The 27,563-nt window shown below is 49.9% G+C and overlaps 3 protein-coding genes across 3 annotated transcripts in view; all 3 read left to right on the top strand.

Annotated features, from left to right (window-relative positions):
* Positions 1 to 18,041, top strand: part of itga7 (integrin, alpha 7) — a 28,940-nt gene extending 10,899 nt beyond the window's left edge. The window contains 30 exon segments of the mRNA XM_067233855.1: positions 2,041 to 2,168; positions 2,413 to 2,492; positions 2,809 to 3,064; positions 3,861 to 3,992; positions 4,771 to 4,875; positions 7,165 to 7,372; positions 7,558 to 7,751; positions 7,853 to 7,941; positions 9,295 to 9,422; positions 9,695 to 9,790; positions 10,012 to 10,073; positions 10,507 to 10,676; positions 10,891 to 11,040; positions 11,123 to 11,238; positions 11,537 to 11,720; positions 11,977 to 12,051; positions 12,357 to 12,416; positions 12,418 to 12,437; positions 13,139 to 13,216; positions 13,456 to 13,471; positions 13,473 to 13,564; positions 13,710 to 13,918; positions 14,059 to 14,175; positions 14,667 to 14,710; positions 14,712 to 14,768; positions 15,068 to 15,169; positions 15,666 to 15,688; positions 15,690 to 15,768; positions 15,770 to 15,793; positions 17,771 to 18,041. Coding sequence (XP_067089956.1) covers positions 2,041 to 2,168; positions 2,413 to 2,492; positions 2,809 to 3,064; positions 3,861 to 3,992; positions 4,771 to 4,875; positions 7,165 to 7,372; positions 7,558 to 7,751; positions 7,853 to 7,941; positions 9,295 to 9,422; positions 9,695 to 9,790; positions 10,012 to 10,073; positions 10,507 to 10,676; positions 10,891 to 11,040; positions 11,123 to 11,238; positions 11,537 to 11,720; positions 11,977 to 12,051; positions 12,357 to 12,416; positions 12,418 to 12,437; positions 13,139 to 13,216; positions 13,456 to 13,471; positions 13,473 to 13,564; positions 13,710 to 13,918; positions 14,059 to 14,175; positions 14,667 to 14,710; positions 14,712 to 14,768; positions 15,068 to 15,169; positions 15,666 to 15,688; positions 15,690 to 15,768; positions 15,770 to 15,793; positions 17,771 to 17,926 — 3,250 coding nt within the window. The 3' untranslated portion in view covers positions 17,927 to 18,041.
* A 3,105-nt stretch (positions 18,042 to 21,146) lies between these two features.
* Positions 21,147 to 22,290, top strand: npffl (neuropeptide FF-amide peptide precursor like). The gene is made up of 3 exons (XM_067245297.1): positions 21,147 to 21,302; positions 21,594 to 21,715; positions 22,170 to 22,290. Exons 1-3 carry the CDS (start codon positions 21,147 to 21,149, stop codon positions 22,288 to 22,290), a joined length of 399 nt encoding a protein of 132 aa, XP_067101398.1.
* Positions 22,291 to 27,054: 4,764 nt separating this feature from the next.
* Positions 27,055 to 27,563, top strand: part of LOC136947724 (protein phosphatase 1 regulatory subunit 1A-like) — a gene marked incomplete in the record, with an annotated part of 9,326 nt that continues 8,817 nt past the window's right edge. Inside the window, 1 exon segment of the mRNA XM_067241884.1 lies at positions 27,055 to 27,545. Coding sequence (XP_067097985.1) covers positions 27,465 to 27,545 — 81 coding nt within the window.

A 27,563-nucleotide genomic window follows, 5' to 3' on the forward strand; every position in this document is an offset into this window, starting at 1 on the left:
CATACACTCACACACTCACAGTAAGCAACAAATGAAATATTTCAGGTCAAAAGGAGTAAATCATAAAAAATGTTCCCAGTCACTGGATCCTCGTCCAGCTGGGTGTTGGGTGTGAACGGTGTGCAGAGAGGGGATATCTGGGGCTGTACTGAACCCTACAGCAGGGAACATGGAGACAGTAGAGGCTGTTTAGTGAGGGAACCTTGCAGAAGAATGAAGGTGTGTTTGAAAAGTGTGATACAAGCCTGTATGAATGACTGGTGTTATGGCTTCTCTAGTTTGACAAACACTGGCTTGGAGCCTAAGTACCAGCAGCCCCTCTCTCTGCAATGGACCACACACACACACACACCTGCTCGTACTTCCACACACACACAAACTCACACACACAAACACTACACACACCCACACACACTGATGATTAAGGTATTCCCTCAACGTAAACCAGAGGTCTGTGGAATGCAAAGCAATGCAGGTTCACTTTTTATTTCTGGCTTTTAGTGATAAGTTGTTTCGGTTTCCCAGGTCCACTGTGTTTAATTTAAGAATTCACACACGGTTCTGGACGAGGACTGATAGACGTGTCAGAGCCAGCCCCGCTCAGTGGGAAATTTCACTCCAAGAGGTTGAATCACTTACTTGGCTGCACTCGAGGAGAGACGAGGGGGTGATCAGGGGGGCTGGAGAGGTAACAGCTGTATGGCTGACTGGAGTCTGGAGGACTGGCTGGTAAAGTTTGTGGAGTGGTGGGGAGGGGGTGGCCATTGTGGTGGCGGTCGTTTCCAGGAGAAACGGGGTAAAGACTGAGAAGAGAGTTGGTGGAGGGGTGAGGGGGGATTTACAGCTGTCTTAACCCCCCCCTCCCCCCCATACCCCCCTATAACACCACACACCATCCTTCCCATCTCCATGGTTACTCTCCTATAACCACTGAGTCACAGCAAAGCATGGTGAAGACAATTAGACAGGGGGCCGTGCAACAGCTGCAGCCAGGTTGTTTGAACGTAGCCTCAGCCATCGCCCACCTCCTCACAGAGCGCAGACCAGCCACTCTCTCAGACGCCAGGGTTTAGTTTCTCTGTTGTTTTCTAGGCGGTTTGGAGCTCAGCTCGACTGTTACGGAAGGCGGACAAGAATGAATGCTTTGCGCCTTAGTCTGAGGAATGAAACAACGAGATTGCCTCTCGTTTACTCTTGTATTTCTTTCTGTGAAGGGTGGTTTCTTTCTACCTGTGCTCAGCTGAGCTGTAGAGCTAGGGTCCTATCCCTCCCTCCCTCCCTCCCTCCCTCCCTCCCTCCCTCCCTCCCTCCCTCCCTCCCTCCCTCCCTCCCTCCCTCCCTCCCTCCCTCCCTCCCTCCCTCCCTCCCTCCCTCCCTCCCTCCCTCCCTCCCTCCCTCCCCCCCTCCCAGTCTGGCCTCTCCACCACTATCAGCTATTCTGTATTTATAGCCAGGATACTACCCAGTCGCCTGCAAAACGCTGGTTGAGGTGAGCTATTGCCACCAGGAAGCCAGAGGTGGTGAGACAGACCACTTCTCGTAGGAGCTGGTGTCCCTCCCACTGTTGCAGGTTATTGACCTGGTCATGGTTTATAGTTACACGTTACACAGCATTCACATGGATTATTCAGTAGGACTGTAGGCAGTGCCATCCAGAGTCCAGCCCTTCTCTTCCTTCTCCCTTTTCACGCTCTTCTCTCTCTTTTTCACCTCCTCCCCTCTCTCCTCCTCTCCCTGTGTTTCCCTGTGTCCCGCTCTCCCGTCTGTGCCCTGGCTGAGTGTGTTGGGTGGAATGTGGCTCAACAGAGAGTTTTTAAATAGCCCCCAGGACCAGCCTGGCCGTATAAGGCCCAGGCCGGAGGCCCGACCCCAAAATATCAGCAGCCATGACACTGAAAATAAAACTTTTCCTACGCTGTGCCCTCTGGCCTTCACACGGGTGGGAGTACAAACGACTCAAAACAGAGAAGGACGTTGTAGTGATGCCTGATGTGAGCCAGGGGCCGGGACCTACTGAGGCGTCTGTGCGTGTTCCTGCAGGATCCTGGTGGGGGCGCCGCAGGCCGCGGGGCTGGGTAAAATGCGAGGCAGCCGTCCAGGTGCCCTGTTCCGCTGTCCAATCACGGAGGAGGAGTTTGACTGTGAGCGCGTGGACATCGATGGAGACGGTGAGAGAGAGCTAGTCCTGCATGAAGTTCGCTGACTTCTGAAAGAAGTTCATGTTACACGACACAACAAAAAAGTCTGCCGATTGCAGCAGAAAACTATCCACAACAACTATCCAAGACTGTGGCTACTTTCCAATAAGTTTGTGATTTTACAGTCGTGTACCAAACCTGTTACTGAGTAAAGGTCAATAGGGTGGACTGGAACAGGAAGTTGTTGACTGGAAGTGTTTCCTGTGTGTGACAGTGAGCCCTGAGAGGGAGAGCAAGGACAACCAGTGGCTGGGGGTGACGGTGAAGAGCCAGGGGATTGGAGGGAAGGTGGTGGTGAGTACACACACAGCCTGGGGTCAGGTCAAGCTATTCTAACATGTGTACATGTTACCAGTGTCTTACATTCACCCTACTAGTATGCAGCCGAGCCACAGGGTCCTGTTTGAGTTCCTAGACCATGAATTCAACCTTTCTCTGTCCGACCCCCCCACTCCCTACTCCCTCTTTCCCTCTCCCTCCTCTCCCCCCTCTCTCCCTCCTCTCCCCCCTCTCTCCCTCCCTCCTCTTCCCCCTCTCTCCCTCCCTCTCCCTCTCCCCCCTCTCCCTCCTCTCTCCCTTCCCTAACTCCCCCCCCCCCCCCCCCCCCCAGACGTGTGCCCACCTGTACGAGCTCCGCCAGCGGGTGAAGAAGCCGTCGGAGACGCGCGACCCCATCGGCCGCTGCTACGTGCTGAGCGAGGACCTGACGGAGCGCGACGACCTGGACGGGGGCGAGTGGAAGTTCTGCGAGGGGCGTTCCCAGGGCCACGAGCAGTTTGGCTTCTGTCAGCAGGGCCTGGCCGTCAGCTTCACCCCCGACAACAACTTCATCCTGTTCGGAGCTCCAGGGACGTACAACTGGAAAGGTAATGAGAGGTTGGCCCCATGCAGGGGTGTGATCCCAATAGAATAACACCACCGTGGAATCGCATGACAGTATATGCAACTCCTGACATCATGCTGTTACCGTGCTCACCGGGGGGGTTGATTGAAGTAGTGAAAGAATAACAATTCTTATAAAATGCCTATTTAAAACAACATCCAGGTGATTTAATATGCATCACAGTGAGTTTCTATCACATGGTAAACTATGTGTAATCCATTGATAAGCCAATCTGCTAAATGGGCTGTGCAGTTAACTGTGCTGATCGATCGATAGAGAAGTTAATCAAAGAATGGACTGTGATTGATCTGCTGCTGTATCTCCTTACTGGGCTGAGGGATGGCTATGGTTTACTTTATTGGATACGTGGGGTGAGATTATTAATCTTATTAATTACTTTTATAACGCAGGTCTGTTGTTATGTCAGTATTCACTTTAATGTATCAGATCATTTGAATAACAGCCATGGATGTTCTACCTGCACACAGTGTAATGTTTCTATGTATGTGTTGAGAACTGTATGTGTGAATGTGACCAGTGTGTGTGTGTGTGTGTGTGTGTGCGCACTGCAGACCTGCACAATGTTTGAGTAAATGTCCACTCGCTCATGTGTGTGTGCGTGTGTGCGTGTGTGTGTGTGAGTGCATGTGTGTGTGCGTGTGTGCGTGTGTGTGTGTGTGTGCGTGCGTGCGTGTGTGCGTGTGTGTGTGTGCGTGTGTGTGTGTGTGCGTGTGTGTGCGTGCGTGTGTTTGCCCTGCCTTCACCTGTGTTCCTTCCAGGCGAGATGCGCGTGGAACTCATAAACCAGACTCTGCTGGATCTGGGTCTCTATGACGACGGGCCGTACGAGGTGGCGGACGAGAAGCAGCTGAACGCCCAGCTCATCCCCGTCCCCTACAATAGTTACCTGGGTAACCGCCCTCTCCGCTCCCTGCTGCCTGCCTGCCAGAGCACCAGAGAGAGGGCCAGGGAAGGATGGCACCAGCCCCCAGACTGCACCCCTCATCCTGCCCCCAGACACAGCTGACACACTGATGGCACAGCCCCCAACTCCCACACAGCACGGAGGAGGGAGAGGGGTGGAGGGTGGGAAGTAGATGTGAGAGTCAGAGAGAGAGAGAGAGAGAAAGAGTGAGCGAAATGGAGATAGAAAGCGAGAGAGAGATAGAGACGTCCTTTCCTCTGGTTCCCTCTCTAATCCCAGCAGTGAGACTCACCAGGTCTCCACTTGACTCCACCTCAATTTTCTAAATACTTTCCCACATGATTTTTGGCAACTGAGCTATGCATTCACATCCAGACAGCGATCCTTATAGCCTGAGAGGCCCTGAGCACGAAGATCCTGTATCTAAACATAACCCCCGCCCCACCCAGAACACCCACCCACCCAGCCCTGCTTTGAGCTGGATATCATAAACAGTGACTCAGCCACTGTTCTCCTGTCCTGCAAGGCATTCTGGGTTCAGTCTGAGGTCCTCTTGCCGTCCTTCTCAGGTACCGGTGGTTCAGAGAGAGCACCACCCCACGGTACCAGGAAGAAACCACATCACCTGCTCCTTCTCACCTGCCACTCCCTCTCTCCTCCCTCCCTCCTCCCTCACCACTCCACCCCCCTCCACCCCCCACTCTCCCCCCTCACCTCTCTCCTCCTCCCTCTTCCCCACTCTCTCTCTGTTTCTGGGCCGTCAGGGCTGTTGTTCATGGCTAGTCCCGTGGAAGATGCGTTGGTGTACAAAACTCTGGAGCACACCAGCCGGCACAGTATTGAGGATGTAGCCCACAATAGCTACCTAGGTTTGTAGGCGTGTGGTGTCGTGTGAACCGGGTTCGTTGTGTAGTGTCTCGCCTTCCGCCAGCCCTCCGCCTCCCCCCCCCCCCCTCTGTGGCCTCCCTAGCTGTTGTCTAGACGTGTGTAGAATTACTGTAGAATGTCATTCACAAAGAGCCATCTTGAATACTGCACCAATGGAAGAAAACAGAATTTTTTTCATGCTTTTTGATACGTTTAAGTTGAGGGTTTTCTACATATCTTAAGAGTGCAGTGTTGATGGTGGTCTCTTTGTGTGAGAGCAGTCTGGTCCCTCTGTAGACGTCTGTGATTCTGCCTTCTCTGCAGTCCGTGTGGTGATTTTAGCTGTCAGTCTGTCTGTCCAGTCTGCTTGTTGTGACCAATCATGTTGGCTAACTGTCCGTCTGTCTGTCCAGTAGTGTAAAGAGGCTATGCTGTCTTTCTGTCCGTCCGTCTGTGTGCGCAGAGCCACATCCCTGGGTCTGTGTGTGCCCGTCTGCATTGAGCTGGCCATGTTTCCATGGTGACGGTTCACCAACGGGAGCTTTAACCAGTGACACGAAACAGGAAGCTCAGACACAGGAAACAGGAAGCTACTAAAATGTAGGAGAAAATCCTGACCATATTTCATGGATATTTTGTTGTAGACAGTCTTAGGATTGCAGAGAGTTATGGTGAACCTGCACTGTGAACATTGTTTACAAGCTGAGATGTTGAATCTACTGTACAGTAATCACTGGCAAACCTTCGTGGATATGAAGATATCTGGCTTCGTCAAAGGTTTACATTTGTAACTTTAACACAGATAACTCTTACCTATCAGTAGAGCTAGCCAGAGAGACATAGTCATGTTCATTGAGGATCAAAGTGTTGCTAACCACTAATGTTTTGGGGATCAATGCTTCCTAATCCATCAGTCCTGTGGATCGGTTCTATTCTAAATCTTTCTATCCACCTCCTTTAATGCCAGTTCACCTTTTCACTCCCCCCCATCACTGCCATATTGAACTGCCCCCTGCCCTCTGCCCCATGTTCTACTGCCCCTATGACCTCTGACCTCTCCTAGAGCATGCATGCCTACATCAATCCTAACTACTTCATACATCAGACTAAAGGCATCTTAGAGTTTAGTTTCAGGGTTACCGATGCAGAGGCCACTCCTATTGTTATTATCATCATTAAATATACTCACACCTCATGGGATTATACAATATGGATCACTCAAAACCAAGCAAGTTGTGTTCGTACTGAAGTTTATTTTCGTTTTATATAATACTGTTATAGTTACTATCAGGACCAGCCAGCCTTGTCAGGAGCAGAAGCTCCTTGTTTATCACTGTCTCTGAAGTGAGCTGCTGTCAGACACATTCCAAACCTGCCACCCTGGAGCTGACCACCGTCTGTCTGTGTGTGTGTGTGTGTGTGTGTGTCCGTGTGTCTCGCACGCTTTAGCATGTTTACTCAGGACTAACAGACACCCCCTTTTCCCCCCAGCCCAGCCCTCGCCTCACCCGACCTCCCCGCGTTATTCTCCCCCCCCCATGCCTCCCCTTCACCGGGTCCCAATCCACTCCCCTCCCTGTCAGCCCCCCCCCCCCCCCCCCCGCTCCCCCTGCATGTGTAAGATTGTGTGGGTGTTTGCTCACTGTAGAACCTTGTTCATCTCTTTGTTTAGTTTCACAGTCAGTCACACAGTTTGACACAAGCTGCTGGTTCTCACAGCTAGCTGTCACAGTGTCACTTGGCAGCACATGCACCTTCCTGCTCTCTCTCTCTCCTCCTCCTCCTCCTCCTCCTCCTCTCCTCCACCAGGCAGGCCGATCTGTATGCAACACAGCCACATTTCCACTTTCCCTCACAGGACACGCACACACAAGCATGTATGCATAGGTGCACACACACACACACACACACACACACACACACACACACACAAACAAATACACACCACTGAGGGAGAGAATCTCTTTAAACCATTAATGAGATTAGTGTCACACAGCTCTGTTTACATGCTGTGTTAAGCAGAAGCTACTGATGCAAAGTAGTAGTACCATGAATCTCTTTACTGTAGCGATCGACCCCCCCCCCCCCCCACACACACACACACCAATATATTTCTCTACTTGCAAACACAGCACAGAACGTTACCCCCATCATGTATGTGGCATTAAATCAATGAGCACTTAGAGCACACATTTCATTAGATGGAGGAGGAGAGGAGCAGGGAGCCATGAGGGGCGATGCATCTGATCCCACGCTCGATACTGACCCCTGACCTCTGACCCCTGCCACAGGGTTCTCTGTGGATGCTGCCAGGGGCCTGATGAGTTACAGGGAGATGACCTTTGTGGCGGGGGCGCCACGAGCCAATCACACGGGCGCGGTGGTCCTCCTGCAGAAGGACAACGTGTATCGCCTGGTGCCGCAGCACATCCTGTGGGGAGAGGAGCTGGCCTCCTCCTTTGGATACTCGGTTGCCACGGCCGACCTCAACAGTGATGGGTGACGACTATCTTACTCTCTTGCTTTGCTTTTTCCCTTTCTTTTGTTTCTCTCTGTCCTCCCTTTGTCTCTCTCTTTAACCACTCTCTGCCCTCTCAGTCTCTCTTTCTGTCTCTATCTTCTCCGATCTCACTTATATCCTCTCCCTTTCTAACTCCCTCCCTCTCCCTCCATCTCTCAATCAGCTGGACAGACCTGATCGTGGGAGCCCCAAACTACTTTGACCGCAAGGCAGAGATCGGCGGGGCAGTGTACGTGTTCCTGAACCCCGCCAGTCACTGGGCCGAGGCACGGCCCATACGCCTCAACGGCACCTACGACTCCATGTTCGGGATGACCGTCAACAGTGTGGGAGACCTGGACCAGGATGGATACGGAGGTGAGAGGGTGAGGGTCAGGGTGGCCCAAGGTGAGGGTGAGACTTAGGGTTGGCATTTGAACCATTTCTCCTCATGCCTGTCATCGTGTTGTTGTGTTTAGACATTGCTGTGGGCGCGCCGTTTGACGGGGATGGTAAAGTGTTCATCTTCAGAGGCTCGTCCTCGGGCATCGAGACCAAGCCTGCTCAGGTGAGAAGAGACCCCTGCTCCCTGCTCCCTGCACCCTGCTCCCTGTACCCTGCTCCCTGTACCCTGCTCCCTGTACCCTGCTCCCTGTACCCTGCTCCCTGTACCCTGCTCCCTGTACCCTGTACCCTGCTCCCTGTACCCTGCTCCCTGTACCCTGCTCCCTGTACCCTGCTCCCTGTACCCTGCTCCCTGTACCCTGCTCCCTGTACCCTGCTCCCTGTACCCTGCTCCCTGTACCCTGTTCCCTGTACCCTGTACCCTGCTCCCTGTACCCTGCTCCCTGCACCCTGCTCTCTGTACCCTGCTCCCTGTACCCTGCTCCCTGTACCCTGTTCCCTGTACCCTGTACCCTGCTCCCTGTACCCTGCTCTCTGTACCCTGCTCTCTGTACCCTGCTCCCTGTACCCTGCTCCCTGTACCCTGCTCCCTGTACCCTGCTCTCTGTACCCTGCTCTCTGTACCCTGCTCTCTGTACCCTGCTCCCTGTTCCCTGTACCCTGTACCCTGCTCCCTGTACCCTGCTCCCTGCACCCTGCTCTCTGTACCCTGCTCTCTGTACCCTGCTCTCTGTACCCTGCTCCCTGTACCCTGCTCCCTGTACCCTGCTCTCTGTACCCTGCTCTCTGTACCCTGCTCTCTGTACCCTGCTCTCTGTACCCTGCTCCCTGTTCCCTGTACCCTGTACCCTGCTCCCTGTACCCTGCTCCCTGCACCCTGCTCTCTGTACCCTGCTCTCTGTACCCTGCTCTCTGTACCCTGCTCCCTGTACCCTGCTCCCTGTACCCTGCTCTCTGTACCCTGCTCCCTGTACCCTGCTCCCTGTACCCTGCTCCCTGTACCCTGCTCCCTGTACCCTGTACCCTGCTCCCTGTACCCTGTACCCTGCTCTCTGTACCCTGCTCCCTTACATCAGTTCAGACAAGGCTTCATCGACTTGAACATGTACATTAGTAAATATTGCCAAAGCAAAAATGTACATTTTAAATTTAGTCATCTTAGCAGACGCTCTTATCCAGAGCGACTTACAGTAAGTACAGGGACATTCCCCCCAATGCAAGTAGGGTGAAGTGCCTTACCCAAGGACACAATGTCATTTTTCACGGCCAGGAATTGAACCGGCAACCTTCTAAATAATAGCCTGATTCCCTAACCACTCAGCCATCTGACTCCAGAATGAAACTGTAACAGGAACAATATAGTAAGAAGGAGAGGAGGAAGTGTGTTTAGCAAACACTGAGTGTGTGGTGACCCTAAACATGAGTCAGAACACACCGTTGTGATCTGAAGCGTATTCTTCTCCAGTCATTCTGAGGCTCTCTCCCTCTCTCTCTCTCTCTCTCCCTCGCTCACAAGGTTCTGGATGGGCGGGATCAGCAGGTGAAGAGGTTCGGCTACTCCATCTCAGGAGGGCTGGACATCGATAAGAACCAGTACCCGGACCTGGCGGTGGGCTCGCTCAGCGACCAGGTGGTGCTGTTCAGGTGAGACCCTCCCTGAGACGTTAGCATGGGCCGTGTCCCAGGTGAGATTCTCTGACCTCTGACCCCCTCGAACGGAACGGATTCCACTGCCGGAGAAAAGGGACTGTAGAACTGCCCAGAGTATTCAATTGAATAATCATCCAGATTTTTACTAATGGAGGAATCCCCTGGTTTGAAAACATGATGATGACTTACCTGTGATCTCTGTTTTTATTTATTTGTTTATGTGAATGTGTGTGCGTTTACGTGTGTGTGTGTGTGTGTCCACCTAGGTCCCGTCCAGTGATCCATGTGTTGAGGGTCTTATCTATAGAGCCCCAGTACATTGACCTGGAACAGAACAACTGCAAGGACAGAGATGGAGTATGGTGAGTCCGACTGCTGTAACCCTGGCAACTACACAATACTAAATCCAATATCCACTTCAACATACTATCTATTGATCTATAAAGCTGGATGTCATAAAACTTGGAAATAAATCGATTTAGTGTGGATACTACGTATATTTGACACAATAGTACGATTGTGTGTCAGTTCCAGGTGTTCTAGATGTAGTAATTCCATCCTGGTGTGTGTGCTCTCTCTTCAGTGTGGAGGTCAAGGCCTGTTTCACCTTCACTGCTCACCCACAGTCCTACTCACCTGACATCAGTAAGTAGCCACGTCTGCCTTCTCTCTCACAGCCCCCATGGTGGGGGTCATCATTACACTGCACTACTCTAGAAAACTACTGCTTTCTGCATCCCGTAACTTCATCTGGGGCTGCAGCTGGGAAATTCTGTATTCCCTCTGAAGATTCGAAAGTGGACTCCTGGTGGGCTGACATTTCCATCTTGCTCTCTTTCCTCTCTGTATCTCTCTCTCTCTCTCTCTCTCTTTCTTTCTTTCTTTCTCTCACTCTCAACATCTCTCTCTCTCTCTCTCTCTCTCAACATCTCTCTCTCTCAACATCTCTGTCTCTCTCACTCTCACTCTTAACGTCTCTTTCTCTCACTCTCTCTATCTCTGTCTGTCTCTCTTCCTCTTTGTCTGTCCCTCTCTGTCTGTCCTGTCTGTCCCTCTTCCGTCCCCTGCTCCCGTGCAGCCCTCGTGGTGCTGTTTGAGGCTGACAGCGAGCGCAGGAAGCTGGGCCTGCCCCACCGCGGCACCTTCCTGGGCCGGAGCTCCCTGGAGCCGGAGTACGTCCAGACGGAGGAGCTGGAGCTCAGCGGCCAGGCTCAGCCCGCCTGCCAGAGCGCTGTCTTCCAAATGCATGTCAGTAGGTTTGTTTTGTTTTCAAATGTGGGACAGTTTTTTTAAATGACTAAGGATGCAGTCGTTATTTCATTTTCGTTTAAAAAAAGGGTTGTAATTTTTTGGAGGGGGAAACATACACCCTTGGTTTCAACGCCCGTTTTCTGCACACTGACCATGGTGCTGATTGACCTGTTCACACACCTGATGTCTGCTGGTCGATGTCTGTTGGTAGGATAAGATCCGTGATAAGCTCCGCCCCATCTCGCTGGCCATCACCCACACCATCAAGCCCACCCCCCCTCGCCGCCCCCCCGGGCCCCAGCGCCTCCTGGAACTGGCCCCCGTCCTCAGCGTGGACACGTCCAACACTCTACACTCGGAGGTCAGTACTCAGTCTGGACACGCCGTTATAAGTGTGTGCTGTACAGGGCTTCATATATACTGTATGTGTGTGTGTGTGTCAGGTGAACTTCCTGAGGGAGGGCTGTGGTGATGACAAGATCTGCCAGAGCAACCTGAAACTCAGCTACCAGTTTGGCACCCGACCCCTGACCTCGGACTTCTTCACTCCTCTACCAAGGTGACTACAGCCTCATGTGGGTGGTGTCCCTAACACAATGCCACACCCAGAACACACCCCTGACATGTGTGTGTGTATGTGTGTATGTGTGTGTGTGTGTATGCGTGTGTGTGTATGCGTGTGTGTGTGTGTGCGTGTGTGTGTATGCGTGTGTGTGTATGTGTGTGCGTGTGTGTGTGTGCGTGTGTATGCGTGTGTGTGTGTATGTGTGTGTGTGTGTGTGTATGCGTGTGTGTGTGTGTGTATATGTGTGTGTGTGTGTATGTGTGTGTGTGTATGCGCGTGTGTGTGTGTGCAGGGACGAGGACGGCGTGGCCGTGTTCTCCCTGTCCGACCAGCGGTCAGTGGTTCTGGAGATCACGGTCACCAACGCTCCGTCTGACCCCATGACCCCAGACGAGGATGGAGACGATGCCCATGCGGCCCAGCTCCTCGTCTCCCTGCCCGACACGCTGTCCTACTCCGGCTTCAGAGGACAGCAGGTAGGATCACACACACAGGAACACAGGAACCCTGACCCTGGATCTAGTCTTAGTCTCTAACCCTTGTCCCTAGTCCTTAGTTGTAGTCCTGGTCCTGGTCCTGCTCTTATTACCAGTCCCACTTCTTGTTCTAATCCTTCTTCACTGATATGTTCTTCATCTAGGTTAGGGTTACATGCAAGGGCGCACCTCCCTTACTTTCATACCATGACCTTCAACAAGGGCTCACGCATGTCCTTGTGTCATGTGACTACAGGTGGTGTGCCAGGCCAATCAGAATGGCTCGAAGGCTGAGTGCGAGCTGGGAAACCCTGTGAAGAGGGATGCCAAGGTAACAGCTGATAGGGACCCTACAGACAAGGGTCTCTCAGACCTGTCCTGAACGCAGACTGTCCTGAACGCAGACTGCTGCATTTATCTGTGTTTGGCCTGGCCTGGGGTTCAGAGAGGTGACAGATAGTCCAGATCTGATGAGAAGTGCACTACTTGTGGTCAGGCATTATCTCAAGAACCTGCAGTGATTTCCAGTAGCAAACCTACACTTACAAGTCTATCAATGCATGTGTAACTTGATTTTCATGTTTAATCTCCAGAAAATGTAGACTCTGTTGTTCCTCTGTTGCGTTTCTAAACCAGATGAAGTTCTCCATCATCTTGAGTACGTCTGCTATCACCATAGAGACCACAGAACTGGACTGTTGGCCTCCTGATGGCTACGTAAGTTCATCATGTTCTCTTCTCTCTCACTCAGGTCCTGAGGCTCTTTCTAACACTTACTGTACACATGGACATCTCTTACACAGTCTCTTCTCTGTTATCTCTCACACATCAGTCTCTGACATTACCGCTGATATAGACACACCCTGACATATCTGACCTCAGCATTGGTATCTTCTCAAATTCACACATCTCACATACATTTGTGGTCGATTACTATAGTTCTCAAATGTTTTTTTTTTGGATGAGTGTGTGTTTACCAAAAACACACACTCATCCAATCTTTGACGTCAATATTTGCTTTATAGATATCCTGTCCTCTTTCTCCTATCTCCTATCTCCTCCCTCTTGTCCTATGTCTCCTCCCCTCCTGTCTCCTCCCTCCTATCTCCTCCCTCCTATCTCCTGTCTCCTGTCTCCTCCCTCCTGTCTCCTCCCTCCTGTCTCCTCCCTCCTGTCTCCTCCCTCCTATCTCCTCCCTCCTGTCTCCTTGTCTCCTCCTCCTGTCTCGTGTCTCCTCCCTCCTCCCTCCTATCTCCTCCCTCCTCCCTCCTCCCTCCTCCCTCCTATCTCCTCCCTCCTGTCTCCTCCCTCCTGTCTCCTCCCTCCTATCTCCTCCCTCCTGTCTCCTCCCTCCTGTCTCCTCCCTCCTCCCTCCTGTCTCCTCCCTCCTGTCTCCTCCCCTCACTGTCTCCCTCCAGGATCAGTGAGCAGCCTGACCTGGCTGCAGTCACGGCCCGGGCCAAGGTGGTGATAGAGCTCCCTGTCTGTCTCAGCGGGTAGGTCTGCACCCTCTCTGGAGGATTCTGGGAACAACCACGATGCTCATACAGTTTACACCCTGCACTGTTTACATGCTGTCACGGTTCATATCTGGCTGACCCCCAGTGAATGTTTGAAGTGCTTGAGGGTGAGGGTGAGGCACGACGCCCCTAAACACGCCTGCCTTGGTGACCTGGCTGACCCCCTCCGTAGTGGTGATGCAGCGGTTGTTTGGTGTGTTGGTGTGTTTCCGCAGGCTGGCTCGTCCCCACCCAACTGTTCTTCAGCGGAGCTGTGAAGGGAGAAAGTGCCATGACGACCTTTGACGATATAGGGAGCCCTGTAGATTTTGAGTTCACGGTGAGATGCTTGTGTGTGTGTCTGTTTGTGTGTAATAGAGGTGCAGAGAAAGAGAGAGCAAGTTTAAATCACAAAGCCATATTCTATCACGTTATCAAAATCACATTTGCTGGTATTAAATCATCACAATTTCCCGCTCCGGTCAGTGACCAATCCTGGGCAGTCCATTCAGACACTTGGCTCCGCCTTCCTGAACATCATGTGGCCCTACGAACTGTCCAATGGGAAGTGGCTCCTATACCCCACCAGCCTGCACTTCCAAAATCACCCACACACCCACTGCACCCACTCCCTGGCCCTCAACCCCCTGAGTTTTGAGCACCAGCCTCACAGACCCGGGCCGGCCTGCGCACCTCAAGGTAAGCCCCTCAGACGACCTCCCTACCACCATCTGAGCCGCATTCCATTCATCGTAGACTTTGATGTTTTGCTGGCGAACCAAATCAAGTGCACCCAGGGTGTGTGACTTTTTGTTTCCTGTCGCCCCTTCCTCCTCCAGCAGGCGAGGAGGAAGGGGCGGTCCCACCCAGAGGAAGAGGGTGTGGTCATGACCCAAAGGCAGTGTTGGAAGAACTACCCCGGCTGTGGCTGCCTCGGAGAGACGCAAGTCCCTCAAGTTGGTGAGGAGAGGGGGGAGAGGAGAGAGGAGGAGGGGAGAGGAGGGGAGGAGGGGGAGAGGAGGGGAGAGGAGGAGGGGAGGGGAGAGGAGGAGGGGGAGGAGGGGAGAGGAGGGGAAGAGGAGGAGGGGGAGAGGAGGAGGGAGAGGAGGAGGGGCAGGTCGACTGACTGAATGTGGCAGAGAAGAGAGAGAGAGAGAGAGAGAGAGAGAGATAGAGAGAGAGAGAGAGAGAGAGAGAGAGAGAGAGAGAGGGATCAAGATGCAAAGAGAGAGAGAGAGAGAGAGAGAGAGGGACCAAGATTCAAAGAGAGAGAGAGAGACAGAGAGAGGACACCAAGATACAAAGAGAGAGAGAGAGACAGAGAGAGGGACCAAGATTCAAAGAGAGAGACGGACCAAGAGTACAAAGAGAGAGAGAGAGAGAGGGAGAGGGCCCTGCTGTTCTAAACCTGCTGTCTCCCTCCCCCCTCTCCAGGACTGCCTGCTAGGCTCGGCCCGCTGCGTGCTGTTCCAGTGTCCTCTGCACAGTTTCTCAGGGCTCTGCTGTCCTCAGGATCAAGGCCCGCTTGTGGAACAGCACCTTCATAGAGGTGAGACTCTTTCAAGATGCTTTTTTTCCATTGCACTGAAGATCAAATGAATATTTGACCTTTCAAGCTGCTCTGCAGCTCTGGCGATGTGTTAGTCTGGTGGATAAACCTGGCACAGTTACACATGTTCATTGATCTACATGTAAAAAGGCATTCTGTAGTAAGAAGTCAAAAGGAAAGTGTATTTCATTGTATTTAATAATAACATCTTTCTCTCTCTCTCTCTCTTTGTCTCCATCTCTTTGTTTGTCTTTCTCTTTGTCTCTCTCTCTCTCTCCCTCTGTCTTTTCATCTGTCAGGAGTTTCCCAGCAGTCAGCGCTCTGGAGCTGCTGATCAGGGGCCAAACATCACCGTCAAGTCCAGCATCAAACACCTGCTGCTGAGGGACGCTGCCTCACAGGTACGCTCTCTCTCTTGTGTCTCTCTCTCTGTGTCTCTCTCTCTCTGTCTCTCTCTCTCTGTCTCTCTCTCTGTGTGTCCTCTCTCTCTCTGTCTCTCTCTCTCTGTCTCTCTCTCTCTGTCTCTCTCTCTCTCCCTGTCTCTCTCTCTCTGGGTCTCTCTCCTCTCTGTGTCTCTCTCTCTCTGTGTCTCTCTCTCTCTGTCTCTCTCTGTGTCTCTCTCTCTGTCTCTCTCTCTCTCTGTCTCTCTCTGTGTCTCTCTCTCTGTCTCTCTCTCTCTGTCTCTCTCTCTCTGTCTCTCTCTGTGTCTCTCTCTCTCTCTCTCTCTCTCTCTCTCTCACACACACACACACACACACACACACACACACACACAGCTCCCACACATTCAGACACACAAACAGACAAGATCATTTCCACACAAAAAGTACACACTAAACATAAGCATCTGTAGGATCCTTTCCCGCTAATGTGATGGATGTGATTGGTTCCGTGCAGGTCCCAGTGATGATCTACCCTGAGCATGGGTCTGGTGGATCAGTACTGGATCCCCTGGTGGATCATCCTCATCGCGGTCCTGGCAGGGGTCCTGGTGTTGTCCTCTTCTGGTCTGCATACTGTGGAAGGTACCGGCTCCATCCCCTCGACCTTTGACCTCACCTGGTTTTCAGTTCTGACATCTGAACCAGGGTTTTCAGTCCCGTGGTTATCAAGTATCGCAGAGTAGGACTGGTGATGCAGAACTAGGTCTAAGACAGTTCCACTTCCTCATTCAGAAGAGCTGGCCCCAGATCAATGCGCCTGCTGTGATGTGTCTGGTGAACACGGCCCCTGATCACGATCGTAAACACATTTGAGGTGCCGAAGGTTCAGACAAAAAAAAAAACATAATAACACATGGTCATTCTTTTCAAAATGGCCCTGCCCTAAATGTTTAAATCTCCCATAGCTGAGGATGAACTTCTGTCGTTGGACATCACTAAACTCATATGATGGCTATGGGCCTGTTCCTGACCAGCCTCGAGCCTTGAAATACAATTACATAAAACCTTGATTCATCCCTGAAAGGAAATTCAGATAGAGACTGCAAAGCAACACACTGGTTCATTTATCTTATCATGTTGTTCATGTCATCCCACTAGCTATCTCCTGCTTTTATATCTTTCCATCATGAAGCAGCGCTTTTCTTCCTCTCCACTCCACACTCCCTTTCTCTTCTCTCACTCGTTTGTAAATATTGTTCCTCTTTCTACCTGTCTCTCCTTCCCTCCTCTGATGTCTATGGTGTGCTCACACCCGTCCTCTCCTCTCTTTCCTCTCTCCTCTCCCTCTCTGCTCTCTTTCTTCCTCTCTCCTCTCTTTCCTCTCCTCTCTCCTCTCTTTCCTCTCTCCTCTCCTCCTCTCCTCCTCTCCTCTCTCCTCTCCCCTCTCCTCCTCTCCTCTCCTCTCTCCTCCTCTCCTCTCTCCTCCTCTCCTCTCTCCTCCTCTCCTCTCCTCTCATGCCTCATCTTCTTCCCCTCCTGTCTCCTGCTCCTCTTCCGGTTCTCCAGTGTGGGTTCTTCAAGCGCTCCGAGCGCCGCCCCCACTTCGAGACAGAGTTCCACCGCGCCCACCCTGGGCGTCCAGCCCTCGGAGGCGGAGAAGCAGGCCACAGACCTCCAATAGGGCCTTCCCATCGGCCCTGCCCTCTCCCCTCCCCCCCTCCCCCCTAAGCGGTAAAGCCTGCCTGGTGTTCCCTATCTGGTGTGTGCTCCCCTCCCCCCCCGCCTCGCCACCACTCCCCCTGTACGGCTTTTGGAGCTGTGTCGTGTGTGTTTGCTAGTTTGTGTTTGGGTGTTCATGTGTGTGTGTCACCTTCTCCTTGATGATTCATCCTGGCGGACATTTTGGTTGTCAGAGGACCGTAACAGGTTCATGTGGTACTTCAGCTCCTGGTCACAGCGTGTCATTGACATCCTCATCTCACATTACAATTCATCAGTTAGCCGGTCAGGATGGCAGAATGAGCTCCTGTCCCGTGGTGCTGTGGGTGACGTCTACACATACAGTACCTGTGAAGTGAAGGTGAAGGTGAAGCGTGGCACTCTGTCTGACGTGTTGTGTGATGTGGCACGGCACACTGGCATGTTCCCTTGGCTTGTGTGTGCTTACACATGTGACACGTTGAATGATGACAGGATGTCCAGGTAGCTGGTGGTACATCTTTGTGATCTGTCGTGGATTGAGAAGACGGCACAGATGACGGTGACTATTCACTAAGACATGGGCAAAATGCATTACTGAAAGATATTTCTCTCCATCTCTCTCTCTCTCCTCCACTCACTCTCTCTCTCTCTCTCCATCACTCTCTCTCTCTCTCTCTCTCTCTCCATCACTCTCTCTCTCTCTCTGTCTCTCTCTCTCCCCTCTCTCTCTCTCTCTCTCTCTCTCTCTCTCCCTCTCTCTCTCTCTCTCTCTCTGTCTCTGTCTCTGTCTCTCTCCCTCTCTCTCTCTCTCTCTCTCTCTCTCTCTCTCTCTCTCCATCACTCTCTCTCTCTCTCTCTCTCTCCCCTCTCTCTCTCTCTCTCTGTCTCTGTCTCTCTCTGTCTCTCTCTCCCCCACAGTGTGGCTTCTTCCGGAGGGCTCAGTACAAAGACCAGGTGCCCCAGTATCATGCTGTGAAGATTCCTCGCCAGGACCGGCCCCAGTTCCAGACGGAGAAGTCAGGGATGTTACACAAGAAGGAGTGGGCCACACACTGGAGTGACGGCACCTCCTGAACATGACCACCAACACCTCCCTCAATCTCTCTCCCTCTCTCTCCCTCTCTCAACCTCTCTCTGTCTCTCTCTCTCTCAACCTCTCTCTCTCAACCTCTCTCTCTCAACCCCTCTCCCTCCCTCCCTCCCTCCCTCCCTCCCTCCCTCCCTCCCTCCCTCCCTCCCTCCCTCCCTCCCTCCCTCCCTCCCTCCCTCCCTCCCTCCCTCCCTCCCTCCCTCCCTCCCTCCCTCCCTCCCTCCCTCCCTCCCTCCCTCCCTCTCTCTGTCTCTTCAGTTGACAGTATACTGTAACAGCCTGTGCTCTTCACACAGTCAGCTCTGTGTTGATTGATCAAGACGTATCGATACTTGTGTATTGTGTATTTATAATGACTGGATCAATACTGCTCAAAGCTAATGCTGAACTTTCTATATTTGTACTGTGATGTAGCTGTTTGTTTTACAGTAATCCCTCCCAGACGAGACTGAATCTATATCAATCACAGCGTTCTGGTTCTGTCTACGGGGCAGTATAGACTGCAGAGAGAGTCTTTGATGAACTTTCATGAAGAGGCATCAATAGGCTCTGTCCACACAGATTACCAGACCAAAGGACTAACTAACGCAGACAAATGCATGCACACACTAAACACACACACACCACACACACACACACACACACACACACACACACCGCCCACAACGTGTACTGCTGCTTGCCTTAACTACTGTAAGACTGCTGAGGGCAAAGGAGATGGACTCTGTTTGTACATTATTTGATTGTTTTAGCCTTTTTGCTTTTTATTTTTAGATGTAACAAATCAACTTTAGGAGGCAATAATCAAGAAACACCAGCTTGTTTCTGGCAGTTTGGTTTGGGTTTAGGTGACACCGTTTTCATAATGATCCCGTTGCCTGAATGAACTTGAAAACAAACAAACAAAAGATCAGGAAACCACATAGAGTACTGTACCTATATATGACTGAAGACAGTTTTTTACAAGACAAGTGAAAGCCTAAGTTGTGAGTCACAGCATTTGTATTTAACATTGTCTCATTCACTCCTTATGTCCACTTCACCACTTTACTCCAGCATCATGTGTCTCTGAATGGCACATTTGTACTTAGAAATACTGCATTCTAAATCATATTGAAACAAAGAGGGATTGTAAATATTTCCAATACTTTTATTAGTATTTGAATAAAAGTGCCTTACAGTAGAACTGGCAGAGGCCTAACTCAGAAAGAGAATTTAATTGAACAATGAAAGGGAAAATTGACTAACATGGTGTTGCCGTGGAGATGCACATACACACACAGTGTGCCGCCGGGCAATCCATGTTAGTGCATGGTGAGTCATGTATTTTCTAGGTATTGCTGGACAATCGTGTATTAGCCGCATGAGAGAAGATTTCTGTTTTTGTTTTCATCATGATCCCCCATATTTTATTTATTTCTGACTGGTTTTACTGTTAACATTGTAAATAAAATAACAACAAAATATCATGATCAGGTATGAATCAGATATCATGTTTTGAAGACTGAGTATTTTGATCACACTAGATTAGAACGTATTGTGTGTCTCATGACATGTTGCTGCTATTTCTGCCTCCTGACACCAGGGGGCAGTAAAGCTCTGTTCTGGCTTGTGGCGCAAACACTGATATACTGTATTTACAAACCATACACAATTTTGTGTTTCTTTTTAAATTATAAAACCTATGTCATAGACTCATGCAAACTGGATCTGATTGAAAATGAATAGCCGATTTCAAGGACAGTGTAGTCGGATGTATGTAATTAGAGGGTTGCTGAGAGTGTTTAGGCAAGCTGTTACTGGCATTGAAGGAATAATATTTTAGCAGAGGTACATTTCCTAAAACATTGTTTTCAGATAATAATAAAGAAAAATACAATGTGTGCTTTTCCGTGAATTATGTTTATTTTCTTCTTCTTCTGCACTCTACGCAAAATTAAATGTAAATGTTGAATTTATCTATTCATTATACCACCACTTACGTGAAGCCCTTTGACAGTAAGAGTTGATTCAAATGCTGATGAGAAAATGTTTCTCACAGATGAATGAGTTCAAGAGAGACACATCTATAGATCCTGGTGGCAGTTAGTGTGTCATGCTGGTTGCCATGGTAGCTAATGGCGGTAGGTGTGGAGTATGTGTGTGTGTGTGTGTGTGGTGTTTGTGTGTAGTGAGGAACTGATGGAGGATGTTATTAAGAGGATTGCCACCCATTAGTGTTGTTGATAAGCCAAATCTCTGTTTCACTCGGGTGACCACTACAGTACACACATACAGATACATGCACAGACTGTACCCACACACACAAATACTGTATACACACAGACACAGAAATAATCCAATGTGGAATTGAGATAATGATCTGACAAGAACTTCCTCCCTCTGAATGGACAGAGGGTTCTATGTTTGTGGAATTAAATGCATTAAATTAGAACATGCAGCTTGGAGCATGGAAATCACATGCACACAGTCACGGTTTTAGGATGGTTTGGAAAGAGAGTGCGACAGAGGGAGACAGGGAGAGACAAAGAGGGAGACAGGGAGAGACAAAGAGAGAGACAGAGAGACCACTACTGTTGGGCAGTAAACACAAAAACAAAGTATCAATCTTCTGCTATATAAAGTAATAATAGATCTGTTTTCTCTGTGAGGATTTATTTGTTTAGACTCATGTAGTCTATGGTGCTCTGGAGGAGGTCCAGACAGGGTGCTGGCAGTATAAGTCCCTTTCCGTTCTCTTTAATAACTCTTAATTCCCTCTTTGGTGTTTGCTTCTCTGATGTCCTCAGGGCTTACACCTTCTCCTCGCAGCTTCTCTGGTCCCCTGGTTGCTCTTAAAGGAGTTAATGGACCTGTGAGTAAGACCTCACATTAAATAAGACTGTAACTTCCTGTCCTCTGTCCCTACATCCCCCTAGCCTCTGCCCATCCATTTCCATGGTCTCCTGGGCTCCTTTAAAGAGCAAACCAGGGCGTATAAAAGACACAGCAAAGTGTCCCCTGGTCAGTGAAGTTACAGGACTCCAGAGAAGACCAGACAGTGCATCCTCCACCCTCCCAGAGCCTCAACGAAAACCAGGACGACCGTCAAGCTTTCAAGCCAGCGGAGCCTGACCCCCACCCTGATACGGGCGCAAACCTCCACCCAAGTGGATCCATCCGTCCCTCTCACTAACCAGCTCATCAGACCTCCTCCTCTTCACCATGGACACAGCGGTGGTGGTGACTGTGCTGGCTCTGGTTCTGACCATGGCGGGGGTGGGCCGGTCTCTGCAGATCCAGGAGGACGGGGTGCTGAACAGAGAGAACCTCATGCCAGGCAGCTCAGAGGACAACATGGCCGAGCAGCTGCTGGAGCTGGTAAGACACGACCACAACCACAACCGTGTCCAAGCAGCTAAAAAAGAAAGAATGAATGAGACACAACTCAAGTGGATTTAAATAGGATGCGTTCATTCTGGTGATAAATGAGTTGACAGATTGTTCATTTCCAGACAGTTCTGTTGATGTTGTGTAGTTGGCTGGTGGATCATGTGCTCTGTGTGTGGCAGCATTTGAGAAATGGCTTGTATAGCCTGTTCTTGTGTGTCTGTGTGTTTGAGGAGTGTGGAGGCAAGGGTAACACTGGTTCTGTGTGTGTGTGTGTAACAGGAAAGTGAGGAGGTGGGAGGTAATGGTTTGGAGGAGCGAATGCTACTGAGCTCACTGCTAAGGTCGCTCCTGATTGGCTCCCAGAGACACGCCAGGAACTCCGTCCTCCACCAGCCACAGAGGTGAGTTCTGCCTGCACACCTTCATCATCATCATCATCATCACCACCAGCATCATCATCACCATCATTATCATCATCATCACCATCGTTATCCTAATCCTCATCATCATCACCATCATTGTCTTTGTCTTCATCCACATCAAGCTCTAGACCTCTGTTCATGTCTTTATCTAAGACCTATACTTCCTGTCTCAGTCTATGAGCTATACTTCCTGTCTCAGTCTAAGAGCTATACTTCCTGTCTCAGTTTAAGACCTATACTTCCTGTCTCAGTCTAAGAGCTATACTTCCTGTCTCAGTTTAAGACCTATACTTCCTGTCTCAGTCTAAGACCTATACTTCCTGTCTCAGTCTAAGACCTATACTTCCTGGCTCAGTCTAAGAGCTATACTTCCTGTCTCAGTCTAAGACCTATACTTCCTGGCTCAGTCTAAGAGCTGTACTCCTGTGTGCAGGTTTGGCCGTGGCGCGAGAGGAGGCCTGCTCTCAGACGAGAGGATACAGTCACGTGACTGGGAGGTGGCCCCTGGCCAGATCTGGAGCATGGCTGTGCCACAGAGGTTTGGCAGGAAGTAGGGCATCCTGCCACACACACACACACACACACACACAGACAGACACTCAAACACACACAGCATTCACCAGTAGACACACCGTGCGGCCTGAGTGGAGGCAGAGGATTAATGCTAGCGTCCACGGACAGACCAACTATGAAATATTCAAAACGTAATGTACTTTTAAAACTTTAACAACATTTAGTACTGTGCCTGACCACCCCACCCCCACTACCCCTCTACCCAGACAGCCAGTAGCCAGGGCAACTCCCTGAGTATTCTCTCTCTCTCTCTCTCTCTCTCTCTCTCTCTCTCTCTCTCTCTCTCTCTCTCTCTGTGTTTCAAATCAAATGAAAATGTATTTGTATAGCCCTTTTTACAATCAATGTCACAGAGGGCTTCACATACGCCCATAGAACTGACATAGTGTGTCTGCTGTTACTTAACATTGGTTGCATTTATATATATATACAGTATATATATATATAAATATAGTTTGTGTGTTGATTTGTTCTCCTGCTTTTCTCTGTTAAACCAATAAAAAGCTTCTTGCTGTGAGTAGAGTTTGATGTGTGTGTGAGTGATGGATCAGATGTGAAGCTCTCAGTGGAGGCTGTTCAGCAGTCATCAGACAGACAGACACCAGGACACAGACACTTGCAGATTATGGCTGTCACTTTTCAGCTTTAATTGGCTCCCTCGGAGATGAGTAAATATACAAAGACGCAGACACACAAATACTCAGTCTAAATAAATTACTGAAAGATATTTCTCACCATCTCTCTCTCTCTCTCCATCACTCTCTCTCTCTCTCTCTCTCTCTCTCTCTCTCTCCATCACTCTCTCTCTCTCTCTCTCTCTCTCTCTCTCTCTCTCTCTCTCTCTCTCTCTCTCTCTCTCTCTCTACCTTTATGTCCACATTTATGCACCGTATTACCAGAGATGGCAAAAGTACACACATCCTTCACTCAAGTACAAGTACAGATATGTTTAAAAAAAACTCTGGTTAAAGTTAAATTACTCACTACACTTTTTCACTCAAGTCAAAGAGGTATGGGCTATACCTATATGACATACTGAAGTAAAAAGTAGTCATTACTTCTACCTGTTTTAGTAAAAGTTGTCAAAAAAACAAGGAAGTACTGATGCCGGAAGAATCTACTGAAGTACAGTAACAAAGTATTTGTACTTTGTTACTTCTTTGTTACTTCCCATCTCTGCAATAACAACAGTGTCATCACAGTGTAATTATAGTGCAATATCAGTGTAACAACTGTGTAATAACAACATAATAACAGTGTAACAACAGTGCAGGGATGGCAAAAGTACACACATCATTCAGCGTTTCTTCTTCACAAGGAAAAAGTACATTGGGGGCACCTCTGTGTCGCCCTAGCGCCAAACTGTTCTGGTTACTGCGCAGGCCACCTGGGAAGTCAGTGTGTAATAAGCCCGCGCTCTAATTAAAAGCCTGGAACATGCAATTACTCCTCTCTGCTCTCGCCTGGTTTCCGCAGTCAATTACTGGCCTGACGACTCTGCCAATCTCCCCACCGCCACCGCTGTGCTGGAGGGACCTTCTAATCCCTGTCTGCATCTTCCTGAGACTGGATGTTGGCTGGAGATGGGTGTTTGTGTTCACCTGCAAACGAGATCTCGTCCCTGTGTTGTCATCTTGTGTTGATATAGACATATATATACATATATCTATATATATGTTTCATGTTTTAGTCCTGGTGTAATGACACGCTCTGACATGTTTCTTCACGATACTTATTTTAAGTCTATTGATGCTCAAACCTTAACTGTATGATTAACTAGATGATCCGTTTTGGTTCAGAATGAACCCAGCATATGTTAAGAGGGTATACTAAAATAAATCATAAGCAAGATGTCAGAAAATTCCTAGCGTCTCTGGGGCTATTACTACAAAACAGGGTCACACATGACAGCTATGTCTTAGATGTAGTTTCAGAAGCAAACATTCCAGTCCAGTTAATGAACTGCAACGCTAAAACACTTTCCTTGGGTTTCCTCCATGACACATTGGCTGCAGATGTCAAGCAGTCCATGTGATAAATAAAATCCTTTCAAACCCATTTAGTAAATTGCTGCGGCCTGAATAAGACATCAGCCCTCAGGATAAACAGCCTTTCCATCAGCCAGAGCCCTTAGCTGTTCCAGGGGACTGGAGCTCAGGTTGAACAGCTGGCAGCTCCCTAACCCACACATGCTTACAGACCCAAGGTGTCACTACTTGTCCTGGAGGTTTATGTTTATTATCTTTCCCCTTGACTGGACACTCAAAGTAGACTGGAAGGGTCATCCCCCCACTGTGATGTGCTTAAGGTGTGTGAGAGAGAGAGACACCGAGAGAGACAGTGTGTGTGAGAGAGAGAGTAAGAACAGGGGAGAGAGAGGGAGAGAGACAGAGAGAAAAAGTGAGAGAGAGACAGAGAGAGACAGTGTGTGTGTGTGTGTGAGAGAGAGAGAGAGAGAGTAAGAACGGGGGAGAGAGAGAGTAAGGATACTAGAGGGAGCGAGAGTTGGTTTCTCTGCAGCTGTGGCTCTGTGATCAGCACAGCGGGAGACTAAAACACACATCTCATCTGTAATTCATGAGTCAAGGGTGTCGGCAGGGGGTCTGAAAAGGAAAACTTGTTTGTGTGTGAGTGAGTGTGTGCGTGTGCAGGTGCACGGGGTTCTCATACGTGTGTGGCTTTGAAGCGGAGAGGGAGTAGAGAGAGATGGGACAGAGATGAAGAGAAGTCTGCTCCCATCGCTCAACGACACCTCCCACAGCACATCTCATGAAGCGTCTCGCAAGAGCGTCTCAAACTCCTTTAACACGTGTCACCTGATTGCCTCTCGCCGTGCATTTAGATGCATGATTGTCTAACCCGTCCTTGATCTCCTCTTTACGCATGTCCTCATCGGCCATCTTGGAGAGCTTACACAGATTGTGTTGGCCGCTACAGCCATGGTCACATGACACATGCTGGGTCATGTGACCATGACACAGCATAATCTATCACAAACATTCACGGCCGGAACAACTCAACATTGGGAAGCTCGTGAAAATGAGAAAGGGATGTTCAATGTCAAACAAGCGAGCCAGGCTGTTGCATGACTGAAGAGTGTGATTGTTGTTCGTAGAAGTGTTCATTTGTTTTCCAATTAATGAAACAATTAGATTTTTTTTTTTTAAGAGAAATACTCCAAACCCAGATTCACACACTCACCTTCTATGAATGGTTGTTGATTATTGTCATCACTCAACCGTGAGGGAAGTCTCAGCACGGATGCCTGCAAAGTGTCTTTTGTAACCAATGGAAAAGCATCATGTCACTTGTATAACAAGTGAGAGTAATACCGGAGTACCTCCTGGTGGGACACCAACATTTACGGATCAAGAGGACATCTTGGGTCCAGCACAAGTATGCAGGGCTACAAGACATGCATGTGTGTGTGAACTGTCCAGCAGTTGTGTGCTCTCGAGGGGATACAGGGCCGGATGTAATCGTCTGGTTAGTGCTGCTCTCAGCATGTCATAGTATGTTAGCTAGCTGGCACCTTGGTGCACTGATGACAGAGGCATTATTTCACAGGGGAGGCTTAATTACATTTCCTTTCAACACAGGAAAAGCCTACTTGTTTCATCAACATGAGGGATTTGTTTTCTGTGAGGAAAGATAATGCCAAGCGTGTCTATGGGCTATCTGCCCTGTTTCAGCCACATCCATTTTTTCATTTTCAGCTGTGAAGGCAATCTGTGGCTCTGTCTTGCTTCCACTAGGAAGATGCCCTCAGTCACAATGAGGTCAAGCCTTTGTTTTGCTACGCCATGTTACTCTAAGAAATCTGTCTCCAAGCCGGTGTGTGGGTGAGATATAAGGCCCCTGTAGCAAAGTGGGCTTCAGGGAATCTCTGAAGTGCAGACGATCAATCACCATAGTGCTGTGAGGGGAGGCAGGGGAACTGGGAAACCAAGTGTGACCAAAGCACCCAGTGAGGGCAGATCACAGCTTCATCTGCCCTCAGTGCAACTGGATTAAGCCAATAATGCCACTCACTTATCCTTGTACTGTTTCATGTATGGATGTCTGTCTGTTGTACACAACAATCATTTATTTGTATGTGTGAGTGGGTACGTGTCTATGTGTGAGTGTGTGTGTGTGGGAAGGGGGGCTGTAATTGTCTGTGTGCATCATGTGTGTGTTCTGTTTATTTTGGAATTTCTCATTTAAAAACTGAGGGAGAAACATACATTTAAAGTACAGAGGGAGAGAGACATACATTGAGGGAAAGAGAGAGTAAAAGAGGGCAAGAGAGAGAAAGGCTGGTAGCTTGGATGCTGCAGATAAGCTCTGAGGGAAACTATCCAATAGAAAGAGAGGGGAGAGGAGGCGGGACTTAAGATAAGAGGGAGGCAGAGGCAGAAACAGCGAATGAGCCGTGGACAGAGAGAAAGACAGAGAAAGAAAAAGAGAGAGAGGGAGAGAGACAGAGACACAGCGAAAGAGAGAGGCTGTGTGAGATAGAGAGAGAGAGAGAGATAGAGAGAGAGAGAGAAAGAGAGAAAGAGAGAGAGAGTGGGGGGAGTGATAGAGAGAGAGGTTGTGTGTGTGTGTGTGTGAGAGAGAGAGAGAGAGAGAGAGAGAGAGAGAGAGAGAGAGAGAGAGAGAGAGAGAGAGAGAGAGAGAGAGAGAGAGAGAGAGAGAGGGTGTGTGTGTGTGCAAGAGAGATAGAGAGGAGTTGAGAACAGAGACTCCTGCCTCAGCAGTAAGCGTGGAGCCGTGGCAAAAACAGACTAGGACAGGAGCTGGAATCAAGCTGACTGACAGACTGAGCACAGGACAGACTGAGCACAGGACAGACTGAGCACAGGACAGACTGAGCACAGGACAGACTGAGCACAGGACAGACTGAGCACAGGACAGACTGAGCACAGGACAGACTGAGCACAGGACAGACTGAGCACAGGACAGACTGAGCACAGGACAGACTGAGCACAGGGCAGCAGAACAAGGAAGAGAAGAAAAATAGGTGTTGATAGAAAGTGAGTTTGAGAGGAGAGAGACAAATAAAAACCTTTTCTTCGCCGGACTACAGCAGTGCACCCCCCTCCTCCTCCTCCCTGCCTCCATCCCTCCCTCTGCATCCGTGTCTTCGCTAGCCTGCACTGACAGGGCCACCATGGAGACTGGCAGCCCGCGCAAGATCCAGTTCACCATGCCTCTCCTGGACAGCCACCTGGACCCAGAAGCAGCCGAGCAGGTAGGAAGGGCTGGGGGG

Source organism: Osmerus mordax, chromosome 1 (genome assembly GCF_038355195.1).
Source record: "Osmerus mordax isolate fOsmMor3 chromosome 1, fOsmMor3.pri, whole genome shotgun sequence".
Lineage (NCBI taxonomy): Eukaryota > Metazoa > Chordata > Actinopteri > Osmeriformes > Osmeridae > Osmerus > Osmerus mordax.

Bases quoted from the DNA above. Each gene is read 5' to 3' on its own strand.
- npffl (XM_067245297.1), top strand. From the start codon at position 21,147: ATGGACACAGCGGTGGTGGTGACTGTGCTGGCTCTGGTTCTGACCATG. The intron at 21,303-21,593 runs GTAAGACACGAC...TGTGTGTAACAG, and splicing joins CCGAGCAGCTGCTGGAGCTG to GAAAGTGAGGAGGTGGGAGG. The intron at 21,716-22,169 runs GTGAGTTCTGCC...TCCTGTGTGCAG, and splicing joins GTCCTCCACCAGCCACAGAG to GTTTGGCCGTGGCGCGAGAG.